The sequence below is a fragment of the Podarcis gaigeae genome, assembly GCF_964106915.1.
Source record: "Podarcis gaigeae genome assembly, chromosome: 3".
NCBI lineage: Eukaryota > Metazoa > Chordata > Lepidosauria > Squamata > Lacertidae > Podarcis > Podarcis gaigeae.
Genome location: NC_139680.1, coordinates 121,816,272 through 121,835,034, shown reverse-complemented (window position 1 = coordinate 121,835,034; position 18,763 = coordinate 121,816,272). Strand labels below are relative to the sequence as shown.

The 18,763-nt window shown below is 54.8% G+C and overlaps 1 protein-coding gene across 6 annotated transcripts in view; it reads right to left on the bottom strand.

Moving 5' to 3' along the window:
* Nucleotides 1-752: 752 nt before the first annotated feature.
* MAPRE3 (microtubule associated protein RP/EB family member 3) overlaps nucleotides 753-18,763 on the bottom strand; it is a 32,426-nt gene continuing 14,415 nt past the window's right edge. For 2 of the 6 annotated variants that reach the window (XM_083733769.1, XM_083733773.1), the window contains exons 2-7: nucleotides 8,552-8,679; nucleotides 8,230-8,375; nucleotides 7,056-7,257; nucleotides 4,063-4,214; nucleotides 2,057-2,209; nucleotides 753-1,915 (exon numbers count right to left, since the gene is read on the bottom strand). In XM_083733769.1, coding sequence (XP_083589895.1) covers nucleotides 1,847-1,915; nucleotides 2,057-2,209; nucleotides 4,063-4,214; nucleotides 7,056-7,257; nucleotides 8,230-8,375; nucleotides 8,552-8,679 — 850 coding nt within the window. In that variant the 3' untranslated portion in view covers nucleotides 753-1,846. Of the gene's footprint in view, nucleotides 1,916-2,056; nucleotides 2,210-4,062; nucleotides 4,215-7,055; nucleotides 7,258-8,229; nucleotides 8,376-8,551; nucleotides 8,680-9,968; nucleotides 10,047-18,763 lie in introns of those variants that run through there. The other 4 variants (XM_083733770.1, XM_083733771.1, XM_083733772.1 and 1 more) reach the window with 3 other exon arrangements.

Genomic DNA, 18,763 nt, shown 5'->3' with positions numbered 1-18,763 from the left:
CTGGGGGGGGGGGAGGCTGGGGGAATGAAGGGCTGCTCCCGGGTGAGAGCTGTGAGGGCACACCCTTCCCTGTATGGGATAAAAGTTAGGATATATCAGTGAGAGGGGACCTTATGTTAGGATATAGTTCCGTTCCACCTTCAAAGGAACAGGCATGACTGTTGTGTGTCACATGCCTGTTTACAGTCCAGCACAGTCTGCTGGGAACTTCCGTTGTATATTGCTTTTGCTATATTGCGTTTTGCTTGGACATGAAGCGAAGCAGACATGTTTTTCCTTTGTTCCTGAACGATGCTGAATAAACGCCTGTAAATAATGCTTACATATGTCTCTGTCCGCCACTTCCATTTTGAGAAGTTATTCACTCTGCTGATTACAGCATGCCAAGTCTCTAAAGGTCTCTGAGTCTTGTGTCGCTGATTTATGCTGTTCCGAGAACTGGCGTTCGCCCAGCTGCTGGCCGGTAGCTGGAGCCTTCTGGGGGGCCGCCAAAATGCCCCCGTCTCCCCAGACACATCCCAGCACCTTATAGTCTTCTAACTCCTTTTCTTCTTTCTCTTTCTTACCATTTTTGGTTTAGAAATTGTTTTGTTTGTTTCATTGTGTTGTGAAAAGCCTTAATAAAACTTGGGCTCTATAAGAAAGCAAAGACTGCCCCCAGCCGCAAGAGTAACCACAAAAGGGGTGGGGGGGGGCGAGGCCTGCAGACTGGAGTGCAGGCAGGACTCCACGGCACAGAGGCAGTAGACAAGTTCTCGAACCACACAACTTTTATTTTAAATAAAACGCAACACAGATGCAGGCTTTGCACACTGGTGTCTGTGATCAAACAGGCAATGCAAAAGGAGGAACAGGCCAAGGCAGAGTTTGTGTGGCAATCTTGTCAAAACAGCATGAACTAAAACCTTGGTGGGCCACAACTGGGGGGAGCCGGCAAAGGCCTGAGCCCCTCCCAATGGCGGACGCCCCAAGGGCAAGAGGTGGAACGCAAACCAAAGAGATGCTTATGAGAAACAGATGGATCTGGGGGTCGGGGGGAGAGCTCCTGTCCACCCTTCTCTTCCCAACTGCAAGGCTGCCATGTCCCCGGGTCACACCCCCCCCCCCCATGAAGCTCCTGGCAGAGGAAGGCAGCCGTCTATGAAGTTCTCCTGCCCTCAACCCACCTGATATGTCAGACAAAGCAGCTGGAAAAGCCACATTCTCAGCAGCCTCATTAAAGTAACCCCAATAAATAAATATTCCAAGTCCAAGCCCTCCCCACCTCCCACCCACCCCCCAAATTAGCAAGCCTCCAGTGCTGGGCTTGGCCCCCCCGGCTTGCACCCCCCCCCCAAACTCCCCCGAGCCGGGAGGGGGTGCCAGAGCTTGGCTCCGCACAAACACAACAGGCAAAGTGCAAGTGAAATCCAGTACGGAAAAATATACAAAGAATTTGTCTCTCAATATAATACAAGGGATCGGGAGCGCTCACACCCAAGACAACTGGAGAAAGAATAAAATTATTCAATAAATAAGGAAGATGGGGTGGGATGGGAGCGGGGCGGGGGGCTCAGAGCCTGGGGCACCGGACCCAGCATCCTGCCCCACCGCAGGCCTATTTACAGCGCTGGTCTCCTCTCTCTAGGGACGCTTGTTTACCAGGTAGTCGTGGGCTTCCCACGGGATCTGCGGAACGCACAGAAAGCACCGTGGGCCTCTCGGGTCGGTAGAAACCTGTTATAATGTGTGACTGTGCAGGAGGAGGCTGTACAATGCAAAACCGTAAATGTCCATGGCCTGTGAGGAGTGTGGGGTGGTCGGTCATGGTGGGGCAGCGAGCAAGCGCACAAGGGCGGGGGCCCAGCTAGTATTCATCCTGGTCCTCCGGATGCTGCTCGTCCAGCTCCTCGTCCTCTGGGGGGGCAAAGCCTTCCTGCAAGGACCGGGGAGAAGGAGTGAGACACAGGCAGGGCCAAGTGGGCTCCCCGGCCAGGGCTGCCCCCCCCCCTCCCTCCAAGAGCAGCGGCCAGGGCTGGGGCAAGGGCAGCTGCGCCCCCCGGCTGACAGCACCCACCTCCGTGGCATACAGGATGCCGATGATGCCTGAGATGATGGGGCTGTTCTCGCTCTCGTGCTCCTGGCAGATCAGCTCAATGTCCCGCAGTTTGCTGAAGTAGAAGTCGCGCTCCTTCTCCAGCCCGTCCACCGTCAGCTTCAGGTCCACCAACTGCCCCGGGGAGAGAACGGGCAAGGTGGGCCAGGGCGGGCAAGGGGGCGCCAACCCCAGCAGCCCTCCTGCCGCAGCCGAGAACAAGGCCAAGGGCAAGGCCTCCACAGACCTTGCAGGGAGATGCCCTTTAGGGACGCAGCAAAGGGAAGAGAAAGGGCTGCTCTTCTTCCCCAGACTCACACAGGGGGGGTTCAAAAAGTTCACACATTATTATTATTATTATTATTATTATTATTATTATTATTCCCCACCCATCAAAAAGTTCACACATTATTATTATTATTATTATTATTATTATTATTATTATTATTATACCCCACCCATCTGGCTACTCTGGGCGGCTTATAGCTTATCTAAAAACATAAAACATCAAGCACCAAAAACCTCCCGATACAGGGCTGCCTTCAGATGTCTTCTAAAAGTTGTGTAATTCTTTATCTCCTTGACACCTGGTGGGAGAGCGTTCCACAGGGAGGGCGCCACTGCTGAGAAGACCCTCTGCCGTTTGTCCCACGGGCTCAGTCTCAGCTAAGGGGGTGTCAAGCCTGGTTGTGGGCTTCTCAGAAGAGGCGTCTGGTTGGCCAAAGGGAGATGGGCCCCCCTTGGCCTGACCCAGAAGCCTCTACTTAGGTTCTTTTCTCCCCCCCCCCCCCCGGCAATTTGTGTGTGTTTTGAAAAAAACACTCATTCTCCTTCAGATCACCATACTCGTGGTAGGTAGGTAAATAAAAATAAAATAAAATGATGATGATGATGTTTTATTGTTTATATCCTGCCCATCTGGCTGGGCGGCCCAGCCACTCTGGGCGACGTCCAACACATAAAAATGTAATAAAAGATCAACCACTGAAAAACTTCCCGATACAGGGCTGCCTTCAGATGTCTTAGAAAAGTTGGATGGTTATTTCTGTCAATATCTGATGGCAGGGCATTCCACAGGGAGAGCGCCCCCCCAAGAAGACCCTCTGCCTGGTTCTTTCAGCCTCCCTCCCCACCTCTCTTGGGTCAGTGAACCCTGAGGGATCCTGGCTCACTTGCCAAAGACATCTTTGCTCTCCCGGCATCTATCGGTGCTCCTCCGGCCAGAGCCCCCAATTCTCCACACCTCCTGCCTCGAGACTCTCTCCCTGCCTTAAAGCAGCACTCTGGAGGCGGCTTGCTTTGGCTTCCCCCGGGCCCCAAGAGCCATGGGGCCAAACGGAGAGGGCGGCTGCGTGGCCCCTTTCCCAGCTGCTGGAAGGAAGAGGCAGGCGCTGCTGAGACCACCTGGGCGACTCCAGCTCAGGACAACAGCCAAGGGGCTGCTTCAGGGCATCACAGGCCGGACCCACGTGGCTGGACGTTCTCTTGACCTGCTCTTTCAAGTGGGGTGACTGGTGGGCATTCATTGAGCTGGTTTGGATTGACAGTAACAGGGTCCCCCAATATCCAAGTCAGGAAAAGGAGCCTCTGCAAAGCTCAAAGCCCTGCTGCCCCATCCCTGCCCCATAAAAGTAAAGGTAAAGGGACCCATGACCACTGGTCCAGTCATGGCCGACTCTGGGGTTGCGGCGCTCATCTCACTTTATTGGCCGAGGGAGCCAGGTCATGTGGCCAGCATGACTAAGCCGCTTCTGGCGAACCAGAGCAGCGCACGGAAACGCTGTTTACCTTCCGGCCGGAGTGGTACCTATTTATCTACTTGAACTTGGACGTGCTTTTGAGCTGCTAGGCTGGCAGGAGCAGGGACCGAGCAACGGGAGCTCACCCCGTCATTGCGGGGATTCAAACCCCCGACCTTCTGATCAGCAAGTCCTAGGCTCTGTGGTTTAGACCACAGCGCCACCCGTGTCCCCTTCCCTGCTCCATACCTGCTGGTTAAGCTCCAGGATCTGGGCATCTGCTTCGCTGCCCCCATTCCGGGCCAAGGGAGGGTTTTTCCGTACAATATTGCTGGGAGCGACATTCAGCCGGGCCGGATTCTGCAAGTTCTTGGGGCCTGTGGGGGAGGTTCGCTGTGGGACTGTGCAAAGAAGCCAGAGAGAGAGAAAGAGAAATGGAAGTTACTCAGGAGTCTCCCGGCAATCAGCCCCGTCTGCTTCTGCCAGGGCGTGTGCCTGGGTGAGGCCTGCAAGAAGACCGTGTGCAGCCGGAGTCCCAGAGGTGGATTGGACAGGGGAGGGGAGGGGAGGGGAGGGGAGGGAGGAGAGATGGCCACTTAGGGTGCACAGTGTGGGTGGAGGGAATGGCTGAAATCCAGCTCCCATGGGTGCTCTGCACCACTGCAGAAAGTGACAGCTTGGCGGGGGGGGGGGCTGGCTCTGGGTCCCCCTTCCTCCTGCCTCCCTGGGAGCCAAGGACATATAATTCTCTCCCCCCACCCCCAGAGCAGAGAGGCTTTCCCTCCCGCCATGCCCACCATCACAGGGCAGCAGCGTCAAGCTACACACATGCAGGGAAGAGCCGTGCCCCCAGCCAGCCCCCCAGCGGGCGTTGCTGCCACCGCAGAGCAAAGCAAGCGAGCCCCGCTAGGGAGAGCCATGCAGGGCGGCCCTGGGGACCCCACTCCTCTTTCTGGGCTCATCTCTGGACTCATCACATCAATGCCGGAGCTCGCCCCATTCACCTGGGGCCTGCAATTCACCGGGGGGGGGGGGGCCTTCTGCCCCCCTCAAGCGGAAGCTCCAGCAGGAAGGAAGCTGGTTGCTGCAGCCAAGGTCAGCCCAACCCGCGGCCACCCTCTGGGCTCCACGGCCTGCTCACCCAGAGCTTCTGTGTGTGTGTGTGTGTTCCATATTGTGACTTAGGTATTCCCTCCCTGGCTCAGGGAGGGTGGCTGGGGAGCAGGGGGACCTCTTCTATCACCCCTCGCCAGGGTCCCTTCGTCTGGAAAAGGCCAGGGGGAGACCAGGCCCTGGAGAGGGGGGCATCTCCACTAACAGGCCTTGAAAGGTGGAGAGGAAGTGGGCTCTGGCTGCTGCCACCCGGGTTCCAATCTGTAGGGGTGCAAATATCCAGAGTGTGGGGGTCAGGTGGGATTACTATGAGGAATTATGAAAATATGGAGCAAGCCGTTGTGTCCGCGGTGAAAGCATGGCATTGACTGGGTTTCATTCATTGAGAGTGGTTTCTGATCAAATCCCACAAGCCTCTCCACCTCTGCCATTTGCTTTCTCTACGCCTGACAGGCACGTCTAAGCAGTCTAGGACACAGACCAGTTGCCGGCTGCTGCATCAGGCATCCTGGGCCATAAAGCCTAGAAGGTAGCTTGGATGTAGTTTGTTAATCGTTCACAAGGAGCTGGTAAATACTACCTATCCTTCCTCTCCTGTTTACTGCTGTTTATGACCTCCAGAGTTTCCTAAAAGCATTCCTCTTTGCTTCCTCTATTATTTACTCTGAATTACATATGCGTGCTCAAGTAGGAAATTCGTAGTTTTTGTAGTTTTTACTTTTAACTTTTGTAGCTCTTTGTAGTTTAAACTTTTGAAATGCTCAGAGGAAATCTGATTGGTTCTTACGAACACTGTGTAAAAAGTTCTTTTGTGAATAAAACGACCTGGGCCAGAGGGTGGACAGGAATTATAATTATATGCACTCCTCCCAGAGTCTTGCTGGTCAAGCCTCTGTGTGTATTTTATTAATCAGAGTCTAATCCTTCCTTTGCTTTGGGAACACCACACCAATCCCCTCTAAAAAGCTGCGGGGTTCCCTGAGCAGCCTTGGGCACACAACCCTCTTCCAGCCTCCCAGGAAGCAGAGAAGGGAAACATGGGACGGGCGAGGACTGAGGAGCCCCCAGACCCAGCCAGCTCTGAGCCTACGAGGGCAGGGCATCAAGCGCCTGAGCCCAGGGCATCATGTGGCTTTGCAGCAGCCACCCCCCTCAACCTGCCTCCTCTGTGAAATGGGCATGCGTGGCTCACTCCAAAGGGAGAACAGGAAGGGCTGTGCTCTGCAAACTTCCGAGGAGGGGAAAGAGCAGCTCTGAGCAGGCCAGGTCTGGGCGCCACAGCCCCCACCCCCAAAGGCAAAGGCGGCTCTGAACGTCTTCCCAGAAGAGCAGCCAGATTCCAAAGACAGGCATGAGCCGGTGCGAGGCAGGTTGCAGCATGCAATGCAGCCAGGCCCCATTCGCTTAAGCACAGCGGCAAGCTGAGAGGAGGAAGCAGGCTGAGCCCTGCTGGCACGACCGACCCACAGGGCTACGCGGACCCAGAGGCTAATGCAGTGTTAGGCTGCGCTAACAGAAGAGGAGAGCCCTGGTACAGGAAGAAGCTGTGTCTAGTTCCGGAGGCCGGCTTTTAAGAACGGCAAACTGCAGCACATCTGCGGAAGGGTAGCCAGGACTGCTGAGGGGTCTGGAGACCCCGCCTGATGAGAAATGGTTGCAGCTCACTCTCGCTAATAAGTCAGTGCACACTGGCTATGTTCATATCGTGGACTTTTACGAGCAGAAAACCCCTTTGCCAGAACAATGCCTGGTGGCCTGAAGTGGTGGCAAGTTTCTTAATCACGCTCTTTTCTAAGGTCACCTGGAATCTGAGTTGGTTGGATCTGGAGTGTCTCTGCTGTCGGACCCTGTTTGCTCCCCCTCCTTTCAGACCCGCCTCTGGTTCAATCCTGGGGACGGGCTCCCTGCCTGGAATTCCTCCCAGCACAGACCAGTGGGTCTGACTCGGGATAAGGCGGCTTCCTGGGCCCCTAGGCTGCACAGCAGGATCCTGCCTCCCACGCCCAGGGAGGTGGGCTCTCCTTCCGTCCTCCCCCCGGTGCCCCAGGAGTTGCCAAGCTGGATGCCGGGGTGCCACGGTCATGCTGGAGGCCGGATCCTGGGGTGCCCGCTGGCTCTAGCGACATTACCTGCAGTGCCAATGGGTTTCTTGAGTTTGTTGAAGATCTGATCACCTGGGTTTGGAGAAGGCGCCACCTCCTGGCCTTGCCTCGCCAGTAGCGGGTTGTACTCCTTCCCATCGTAGTTGGCGTCAAAGAATTTCTTAAACCACTGAATGAACTCAAAGTTGTCCTGGAACTTCCCCTTCACCAACCTCTCCACTGAGATGATCTGCAACAAGTCCAGGAGAGGGGGAAGGAGATCAGTAAGAGATACCTGGTCACTCACAGAACCTCAGAGCCATAGATGTTTGTAGTGATCAGGTGGGATTGCTATGAGGAATTATAAAAAATATGGAGCAAGCCATTTGTGTCTGCAATGAAAGCACTGCGTTGACTGGGTTTGAGCCATTTTGATAGGATTTCTGCTCAATCCACGCCTCTGCGTCTCTGTCCTATTTCTCTGCCTGACAGGCAAATATAAGCATTCTAAACACAGGCCAGTTGCTTCACCAGGCATCCTGGGTCACAAAGATAGTAGGTAGCTTCTTTGATATTCCCTTCCTTGGTTTTGTTAATCTTAGGGCCAGGAAATAAATAGTGTTCCACCCAGGAGGTGATAAAGATGCCTCTCTTTCCTTGCCATCCTTCCCCTCATGTTTACTGCTTGTTTATGACCTCCAGGGTTTTGCTGAATGCATTCCTCCTCTAGTCCTGTTTTATTTACTCTGAACTATGCATACATGCTCAAATTAGCTCTTTGCAGTTTTAACTTTTAACTTTGTCCCACACAGGGTTTGTTGAAATGCTCAGAGGAAATCTGATTGGTTCTTACGAACACTGTGTGAAAAGTTCTTTTGTGAATAAAATGACCTGGGCCGAGGGGTGGACAGGAATTACTATTATACGCACTCCTCCCAGAGTCTTGCTGGTTAAGCCTCGTTAATCAGAGTCCAATCCTTCCTTTGCTTTGGGAACACTACAAACGTTGTTGGTCAAACCCATGGTCTTCATTCATACGGACAAAAATCCCACATGCAAAGCCAAGGGAGCCCAGCCTCTGGGAAAGGGAGCCAGGGCTGCCAACTGGAGCCAAGGCTTCCCGTAGACCTCTGCCTCCAGCCCTGACACCCAGCTCCAGGGCCACGCCAGTGGGAGCCCCAGGCAAGTCCCCTCCCACGCCGCCTCCCTTCCGGAGACCCACCTTGTCCACACCCATTTTCTTGAAGGCAGCCTGCAGCACCTTGAAGTTGTGGATGAACTCGTGCTCCAGCTTGGCCTGGAACTTCACCTTCCTTAGGTGGATGCAGCCTGGAAACAGCATGTCCATGAACTGGCAATAGGCAGCCCCTGCCAAGGGAAAGGGCACAGAAATTGGCTTCTTCCACACAGTCTCTGGACCCCAGCACAGCACTCAAGGTCCCTGCTTCTCCCTATGCCCCAAACCACTGACGGTTCAAGGCTACCCGCACTGCCAGGGCTGCACCACCCCATCGCTGCCCCTTCTGCCCCCCGCCGCCCAGTACCTGAGCACAGCTGCTCGATCTTGGTGTAGTTGAGCTGCAGGGAGTCGTTGACCCACGCAAGCATGTCATGGCGACTCAGGTTCTCGCTCGTCACAGAAGTGGAATATACATTGACGGCCATGCCCCAACTGCAGGAAGAAGGGAGGGAGGTGTTATTCGCCAGGGAGCTTACGGGAGGAAAGCGGTTCCAAGCCCTGCCCCAAAGGCGAGGCCTCAGGTGCCCAGGACGGAGCCCAAGACCTCAGTGCACCAACCACATGTTCCACCATGAAGCCTCAGCCCCTGTTGCTCTACGGCAAGGCGGCCACCTGGTTGGCCTGGCAGGCCAAATCTCCATCTCCGCCCCCTGCAGAAACCACATTTGAAAGGTGACCAGGGCCCACCTCCATCCGTCACCTGATGTCAGGTGATTGCAGAGACAGGCGGGCAGTGGGTTGACCCACGGGAGGGAGGAGGGACCAAGGGGGACTGCACGCCAGCCAGCCAGCCAGGTCTCTCCCTGCCCCACACCGGATGCCACAAGCAATGTCAGGTGTGGTTTGGGGAAAGTATTGGAGCTGTAACTTCCTGGCAGCAGATGACAGAACCATGAGACAGGTGTAAAGTACTCAAGCAAGAAGGGGGAGGCTTGGTGGGCCAAATCTGGCCCAGAGGCAGGAGGTCCTTCCCCCTCCCCCCGCTTTGCAAAACAAATCACATTGCAGGTTTCGGAAAGCCTGAATAAAGCCCATCCCAAGGCAAAACGGACAGGGTTCACTTCCATTCCACTCAAACAGCCTCATCACTGCACCAGAGAAAATGGGGTGGAAGCGCAGAAAGAGAAACTAATTCAGGAGCATCACCATAGCTGCTGCACCCCACAGCTCCCAGGCAGGTGGGGTGGAGGGGCATTACCAGAGCTCCTCCCCCACCCCAGCAGGAGACTCCCTGGCCTCCACCTGCACGCACGGTGGCTGAGCCTGCCCTTCACCCAGGCAAAGGTCAAAGTCTTCCCCTGACCAGGATAGAGTCAGACTTCAGTTTTCCCCAGCAGCATCTTTTCAAAGGGGCAGGGAGAAGATGCCCAAAACTTTGCAGCACTTGAGCACAAAGGCACAAAAGGAGGATGGGAGCCCACAAAGGCCGCCGGTGTTGCCACTAAGCCCAGGGGCCCCAGAGCAAGCTGTGCGTGTCAGACTCGCCCTCGGCCCTTCCAGCGGGAGAGAGGCCTCTCTGCTGTTTGCAAAGGAAGCTGCTTCTGCAGGGCAGCAAATGGGAGGCTCACTGGCAGGCCCTGCCAGGCCCCGCTCCTCTGCCTGCAGGCATCCACTGTGCCACCCGGGGCATCACACTGGCCATTGCACATGGGGGGGGGGACAGGCAAGGAGGAGAGGGATGGGCACAAGTGAGGGGTCACTGAACAAAGCCCCCCTTTCACCTGGACAGGTGTCTGGGCCAGCGCCAGCACCAGCCCCACTGGCCATGCAGTTCAAGGAGGGCTGCCCTAGGAAGGGGGCTGGCAAACTCCCAGGCATGTCATAAAGCCCCACCTCCCGCCTCCTCAGCCAATCAGGAGGCAGGGCTGACAGCATCTCCAGGCACACAGGGGAACCATAGGGAGAAAGCAGGCCTCCCCTCATCCCCTCTGGAACCCCAAAGCAGAGAGGGCACAGGCAGAGCAGCCAGCCTCCGGTGCCAGGAAGGACAAAGGGCTGGAGCCCCACTCGGTCCCCCTCCAAGCCGGGAGGGCGCCTGGTCGGGGTCACCAAGCCAGGGCCTCTGCCCCCAGGATCCCTCCAAGGAGGAAGGCTGATCTGATGCAAGAGGTGGGGGCACTGCTCAGGACCACCTCCCTCTGCCAGGAAAGGGAACAGGCTCAGAACACTGCTTGGCTTCAGGGCTGTTTTCCTGAGGGGAGCTGGCAGAGACAATAATGCCTATGGGGCGGGTGAATGGACAGGGGAGAGCCTCAGAAGAGCTGGGGGGCTGCGGGATCACCCCAAAGGCTCGCCTAGTCCAGCCTCCCCTTTTCCCCAAGGCACAAGGACAAAAGCCCCTCTCCCACCACAGCCTGTCCAGGGAAGCCCCAAAGAGACATAGCCCCAAAGGCTCCAGGGCCGAAATCTGGTGGGTCTGACGCCAACCCTCCGTGCCCCAAGGAAAGCCCCTCTGCTGCCTGAAGCTGCAAGGAGAGCAAATGGAAGCAGGGATGCCAAAGGACCCCCCCCCCCAGGGCACCATCCCCAGAGAAGACCCTCTGGGCTGGAGAGAGTGGCTTCTTCTGGGCAGAGGGGGCCCTGTGGGGCAGCCCAGCTTCTCCTCTGCCAGCCCAACTCCAATGCTTTGGCATCCTCACCCAGGACTGGCACCAACCTGGCCTTTAGCAAGCACCCTCTTCCTCGATTTGGTCAATAAGGGGAGGGAGGGGGCATGGCCCGCCTGAAGGTGGTGCTTGGCCAGAGGAATTCTGCTGACCTCAGCCTTGCAAAGCACAGCAGGAAGGGGCTCCCTCACCACCTCCAACCCCCCCCCCCCACTCCAGGGAGTTTCATTTAACAGCTGATAATCCGCTTAAGGGCTGCTGGCTCCTCCCCTCCTAATCCCGCCCCCAAATGAGCGCCCAAGAAAGCCGGCTTGGCATGGCGGAAGAGAGGCTGGCTTGATTCCTGGGGCTGCATCCAGAGGCTCCTTTATTTCTGGGTCCTGATCCACAAATTCCACCCCAGAGTCAGAGGCCCTTAACAGGCAGGTGCCCCCTGGCTTGGGCTTGACCGGTTGAGACGCTGCGCACGTCACAAAGTTGGGTCACGTTCCCAGATACAGGACAGAGCCTGATTTCCCAGGGAAGCAGCGCTGCCTGGGCTCCCTTGCAGCGTCCAACGCCTTCTCCAAGCTTTTTATGCTGCCCAGGTAAATTGGCTTATCCCTTGACCTCCCTGCAGGCCTGCTAAATCTGGGCATCAGGCCTTGGTGCGTGGTCAGCCTCTGACCAAGATGGCACCACGCTGCCTCTGGGAGCGGCAGGAAATCAGACGGAATGCGGAGGAAAAGACCTTCCTTTCGAGTCCAGGTATTTGAAAAAATAAGGGCCCTAGAACAGGGGCCAGAAAACCTTTTCAGCAGGGGGCCAGTCCACTGTCCCTCAGACCTTGTGGGGGGCCGGACTATATTTTGAAGAAGAAAAAAGAACGAATTCCTATGCCCCACAAATAACCCAGAGATGCATTTTCAAAAAAAGCACACAATCTACTCATGTAAAAACACACTAATTCCCGGACCATTCACGGGCCGGATTAATAAGGCGATTGGGCCACATCCGGCCCCCAGGCCTTAGTTGGCCTACCCATGCCCTAGAAGGAACCACCTTGGCTGCGAAGACCCTTGCCTGAACATTTGTTTTACATTTTATTCTATTACACAGTGCTAGTCCTAACTGGAGGAGGGGGTAAAAGCAGCGTTCAAAACTCCCTTGTTCTAGGTGTGTTTTGCAAGAGGGAATTTCATTAATGCGAGCAGTTTCTGAGCTCTGGGCACAGTACTGCACCTAAGATTTAAGATTAAAACTGCCACTGCGGAAAGAAAAGGAGGACCTTTTTCTGCCTCCCCACTTCCAGCCACTCTCTGAAGACTGGAGAAGAGACCCTCTTAAGATTATTAGGGGGGTGGGCTGGGAAAGTACGGCTTTGTTTTTTGCAGTCTTCAGATGAGGACTAGACCATGTTAAAAATGAACATAAGATTTTAGCTGCAGTTTGTTCATTTTCAGCTTTGTGTTCTTGTTATAAAAAAGCGCACTTTTGTGGCGCCCATAAGCTAGGTTTAAGGTGCCCTTCAGCTCCTAGCTTTCCTGCCTCAGTTTCTAAACCTGGGTAAAAGTGTTATACAGAACAGACTCCCCGACCTCCTTCCTATTCAAAACCCTCATTCTCTAAGTCCGAGGCAAAAATGGAAAGCAACGACCCCCCCCCCCCAAACCAAAAGCAGGCAGAGCAACACACGGAAGGCAGACTGAAGAGGCTGCATCACCTGCAACTGCCACAACAATGGGATCTTCCTGTCACCTCCCAAACAGGGAAAGGACACATGAAAACCTCCTGCAGGTTGTGTGACCTACGCACCATAAACCCTTTGCCCACCCAGGAGTACCAGTGCCCCCCTCCCAGGACTGTCCGGTCTAGGCTGATTCCAGAGGCCTCAGCACAGCAACACGTAGCTCAGCTGGAGCACAAGACGCTTCATCTCATGGTTGTGGGTTCCAGCCCCACGTTGGGCAAAAGATTCCAGCACTGCAGGGGGTGGGACTAGATGACCCTCAAGGTCCCTCCCAACTCAACAGTTCTGTGATTCCGTGATTCTATGACTTTGTAACAGAAGCCCCAGGCCCATCTTGCTGCTGGCTCTTGAAAGTCCGCCCCTCATTACCCACCAAAGTCAGGAACTAGGGGGGCAGCTGGGCTGAACAGATCAGATTAAGGGGCTAAATCTGCTTTCACTTTTGCCGGCAAGAGATTGAGTGCTTAATGCACGGCCAACAATGAAAGTCAGGATTAGGAGAGCGGGGGGGGGGGGCATCCGTCAGGAACCTCCTGCAGCCGCCCCACTGCTTTGTGTTTGGCTGCCCCAAGGAGCGCCGTCTCCCCAGTGTTTTGGGGTGGAGCGACCCTGGCCTCCTTTCCAGAACTGCCTGCCCCTCTTCCCACAGAGCCCCACGGGGCAGACTCTGCTCCAGCTGAGCCATTTTCTTTGGATCCTGGGACACGCTCCCTCCTGGCCACAGGGCGGGCGGACAAACTAGGCCATCAGCCAATCAGCTCCCTTGGGCAGCTGCAAGGGATGCTGGCATACATATGGCGGGACTTTGGGTGCCATTTGCCAGATGGGAGGGCTCCTCACCCACCCGTCGCCTGGAGGGGGGATTAGAAAAGCAGATTGCGATGCAGGGCAAGGCAGGGAGAACCTCTGCCCCCCCAGGACCACTTCTGAGTGGGGCCCTCGCTTGCCCAAGAAGCTTCTAGCAGGGCCAGCAAGAGGCACAATGAGAGAACTGGAGGATCCGCCTCATGCCCCATGACCAGGTGATGCGGGGAGACAAGCACTCATGCTCTGCAAAACAGGGAAGCTATTTCACCCACCGGCCTATGACTCGAATAAGTGAGCCAAGCCACAGGCTCCCAGCAAAGCATTTAACACATCAACCTGGACCAACCGCTAAGCTGTTTGGCCTGGTGGTGGGAATTCCCTCCCCTGAGGGCGGGAATTAGGATGCAGTAGCCAATCCTCCAGTGGGGAAGCCCGCAAAGGAAATCTCCCAAGGCACCTCGTGACACCCTTTGGTCCCTGAACCACCCCCCCCCCCGAAAGCTGCAAGGGCCTGGGGAGGAGGAGCAGAACCACCACCACCCCAGAACGAGAGATCTGGAGCATTTGCAAGAGCAGGGCTGTCTGGGGGAAAGTGGACACACAAAGCCCCAGTCAGAAGACACCAGGGCTGGCCAAAGACTGATCCAGAGCTGGGAAGACTTTGTCAGGATCCCTGTGATAAAGAGCATCTCTCTCACACCCACCCACCAGGGGGGAGGGGGACAGAGCTGGCATCTTCCTTAGAAGAAGCTGGATAGCTCAGCTGGTTAGAACATGGTGCTGGTGACACCAAGGTTGCAGGTTCAATCCGCATGTGGGATGTTCTGCATCTTCCTACATTGGTCACATGACTCTCAGGGTCCCTTTCATCTCGACAATGCTGTGATTCTGTGATTCTAAGTCACCTGCGGAAGTCAAAGCTCCCCTGGGCAAGACCTGATTGTATTGCTGCCAGTGCCATGGAACTATTCATCATTGCTATAGACTTAACATTTAAAAGTATGGCCCCCACCCAAACCCCTTTCCACCACCCTTCCCATTTCCCAAATAAAATGTAGCCCTTAAACTGCCCTGACTTGCACTTTCTCACAGTTTCCCCCCTGGTCAGGCATTTCAGTTCAGCTACTTTGGGCTACTGAAAAAACTCCTGATTTATCCTGCAGCATGTGAAATTATCCCAGCACACCTTGTGATATGGCTTCCTCTGATGCTCAGCTCGGTGCCGCAGGGCCAGGAGCATTCCTCCAAGGAAGCGCTGTGTCACTTGGTTGCTGTTGGAGGGTCCCCTTGCTTTATATGCTGTGCAAGTCAAGAGACCTGGACAAATGGGCTGCCTTTCCCCTGGCTGTCCAGGGTGGACTTGAGCCATCTCCTGGTTCCACTTAAAGGGGAGCAACGGGCAACACGATGACTGAAGTGCACAAAATGATGCCTGGCCTGTGGAGAAGGAAAGGCTGCTTGCCCCCCCCCCCTTACCCTGAAGCAGTGGTAGGTAAACAGCAGGCATCCTGATGTTACAGGGCCAGGCTGACTGGAGCTGATGGGAGTCCCACAGCAACTGGGGGGGGAGGGGGGCTACAGATTCCCCAGTCCAGCTCTGAAGAGCTTCGCTTTCTTCACAAGGCAGGACACTCTGCCCCTCTGACCTAATTGCCCTTCCAGGCTCCCTGAAAGGCAAGATTGTCTCTCCAGCCCAGAAGCCTCCAGAGCCTTTGGCAGAGAAGAGGCCTTTGCCAGCGACTGGGCCTTTCAACATGCAGAGCACACGGCCCAGCCCACAACGCTCTGTGTCCTTTCGGGACAAGGAAAACAGCACGCCTTGTACCTCTTTTGGGTGCACTTGGAGGGTTTTTTTCCTGCAGGGAAAAGGCCCCAACCCAGGCTGGCTCAAGGGCCAGCAGGCAGAACCTGGCTCATGCTTTAAGAGCTCAGCCTGGAAAGCCCAGGCCAAGGCGGCAGCTGATGAGAGAGGGAGAGAGTGTAATTCCTCCAGGAGGCGCCTCCAGCTCCCAACATGGCTCTTAGCACAGGTGATCTTCCTTGGAGCTGCCTAGGCTATTGGGGGCGGGGGGGGGAGAGGGGAGGGGGCAACCACAGCACAAGCCATCGTGGCACAGGGGAAGGAGCTCAACCCCACCCCCATGCCCAAGGTTGCTCTCCCTGGGCACCAACCTGGGAAGGGGAAAAGGAATGAGGGTGCCTCTCTGAAGAATTACCAGGCATGGGAGTGCCAGTCATTTGCCCCTGGATGCCAGAAGGGGAAGCAAAAGAGAAATCCTGTAGGCAACTGAACAGAGGGGCAGCAAGCTGGGACTCGGGTCCCGAGGAGAGGCTGTTGGGGAATTATTATTATTATTTAAGATTATTATTATTATTATCATTATTATTATTATTATTTATACCCCAGCCACTCTGGGCAGCTTCCAACAAAATATTAAAATACCGTAATACATCAAACATTAAAAGCTTCCCTGAACAGGGCTGCCTTCAGATGTCTTCTAAAAGTCTGGTAGTTGTTGTTCTCTTTGACACCTGGTGGGAGGGCGTTCCACAGAGCGGGTGCCACCACCGAGAAGGCCCTCTGCCTGGTTCCCTGTAACTTGGCTTCTCGCAGTGAGGGAACCGCCAGAAGGCCCTCGGAGCTGGACCTGTGTGTCTGGGCTAAGCGATGGGACAAATGGAACAGAATGAGCCAAGAACACCTGCATGACTCTGCACCACAGGGGGAGACAGAGAGACAGATACAGCCCCAGTTGCAGCCCCCCTGACCCCCAGCAGCCAAGCCTGAAGCTCACAGCCCAAGAGGGACCCCTCCCCACCAAGCTCCTTCCTGGGTCCTCTGGCCCAAGCACCCTCCGCAGCCGCTTCCTTCCAGGCAGAGGCACCAGTGTGACCTTTCCTGGGAAAACGCTGAGATGGGAAAAAGGAAACCAGAGTCCATGGGAGCCCCAAAGGCAGGGAAGGAGGACCCGGGCTGCTGACCCCTAACTGGCCAACACTTCAGGACAGGAGACCCCGTACTCAAAGGCAAGGCGAGCCAGAAGGCCAAAGGCAGGCAGCCCTCCCTATGCAGGCAAAGCCCAGCACAGATGGCAGGTTGAGGGAGGAAAGCAGATCAGAGACAGTCCAAGAAGGTGGAGTGAAAAATCATCTACCGTATTTTTCGCTCTATAAGACGCACCAGACCACAAAATGCACCTAGTTTTTGGAGGAGGAAAACAAGGGGGGAAATTCTGAATCTCAGAAGCCAGAACAGCAAGAGGGATCGCTGTGCAGTGAAAGCAGCAATCGCTCTTGCTGTTCTGGCTTCTGTGGTAGATGCGCAGCCTGCGTTCGCTCCATAAGACGCACACACATTTCCCCTTACTTTTTAGGAAGGAAAAAGTGAGTCTTATAGAGCAAAAAATGCGGTAGATAATCCCAGGGCTAGCTGGCTGAATTGGTCCTACTTGGGCCAGCGAGGAGGCCAGGGGAGAATTAGCTGTGGAGTCTCAGAGTGGGTGATCTTAAATAATAAATAAAAGTGGGCCTTGCACAAGCTTCTAGTTTCACTGCAATCCAGAAGTCTCGTGTTTTGCCCATGGGTTGCACCATGAATTGCTGGTGTAATGGATCATTAACTTACTGCTCATAGTCACTGTCTCCTGCTTCTGACTGGAGAGAGCATCAGAGTTTCACGCAGGGAAAAGGGCTTGTTATTTATCTCCTTGTGGAACGCCACCACTTCAGAAGATGCTCAGATCAAGGAGGCGTCAGGTGTACAACACAGGAATGAGCGACTTAAGTAGGGCACCAGTCAAGAGAGTTGGGGGGGGGGGGGACAGCAGCAGAGGAGATTGCAGGCCAGGGGAAGAAAGCAGCGGGGGGGGGGGGGATGGCTGCAGCAGCGCAAACTGCTCCCCGGGGGCCATGTCCCAGCCAGCAACCTGCTTATTTCCAGAGAACTCAAAGTATGCAACAAGCAGTTCACTATTTTAGTCCTACAGCCTGGCCAACAGTTGCTGCTCCTTGGGTCAGCTGTGGTGATGGTTTATTACGTACAACATCACCAAGGGCTATGGAATCAGAAAGATGCAGGCTGACCCAAGACTTAGGCAGAACAACCCAAATGCGCGCACACCCCCCCAACATGGGGCACAACCCACCAGAAAGTTCATGATGTATTGATCTTTAACCACGTAAAAAACAGCACCGTACTCTTCCTCAGCCAACGGTACTCTTCCTGCTGGGCTTGCAAAACAGAACTTATCAGAGAATTTGCTCAGTCAGTCTGGCCTGCTCCTCTCGCTGTGCAACCCCTTGACAGCACCCAAAATCCACCACCTAACTGTGCCTCATCACCTTGGAAATACAGTAGACTGAAGGGCATTCTACATCCATCAAACAGCAATGCTTTCTTGAACCTATCAGCAGTTCTAAGAGGTTGCGGGATTTTTAAAATCCCCCTGAACTGGCTCCCTCCTGACTACTACTGAGGGCACAGAGGCACAACTGTGTGCTCGGTTTTGCCTGGGCCCAATATAATAATAATAATAATAATAATAATAATAATAATAATAATAATAATTGGTGTTTGGTTGTTGTTGTTGTTGTTGTTGTTGTTGTTCATACCCTGCCCATCTGGCTGGGTTTCCCCAGCCACTCTGGGCAGCTTCCAACGAAAGTTTAGGTAAAGGTAAAGGGACCCCTGACCATTAGGTCCAGTCATGGCCGACTCTGGGTTTGCGGCACTCATCTCGCTTTACTGGCCGAGGGAGCCAGCGTACAGCTTCTGGGTCATGTGGCCAGCATGACTAAGCTGCTTCTGGAGAAACAGAGCAGCACACGGAAACGCTGTTTACCTTCCCGCTGGAGTGGTACCTATTTATCTACTTGCACTCTGACGTGCTTTCGAACTGCTAGGTTGGCAGGAGCTGGGACCGAGCAACGGGAGCTCACCCCATCGCGGGGATTCGAACCACCAACCTTCTGATAGGCAAGTCCTAGGCTATGTGGTTTAAGCCACAGCGCCACCCGTGGCCCTAACGAAAGATTAAAAATACATTAAAACATCAGTCATTAAAAACTTCCCTAAACAGGGCTGCCTTCATGATGTCTCTTGCTGGAAAATGGAACTGCGAGAATGCTGGAAGCCCATGACAGTGGACGCTCACTACTGAAGACAGGACTGCACCATCTCAGGTTGCATAAAGCAGCCTTCACCACAGCTGCAGCCGGCAAGGCCATGCCGGCCTGGGGCTGACTGGAGTCGAAAACATCTGGAAGGAACCAGGTTGGCAAAGGCTGGTGCAAAAGTTACTGTATATTCTGCTTCAAATCAATGTGTTTTCTACAGTTGCAACACCAGGAATGCACTCTCATTTAGAGATTACCT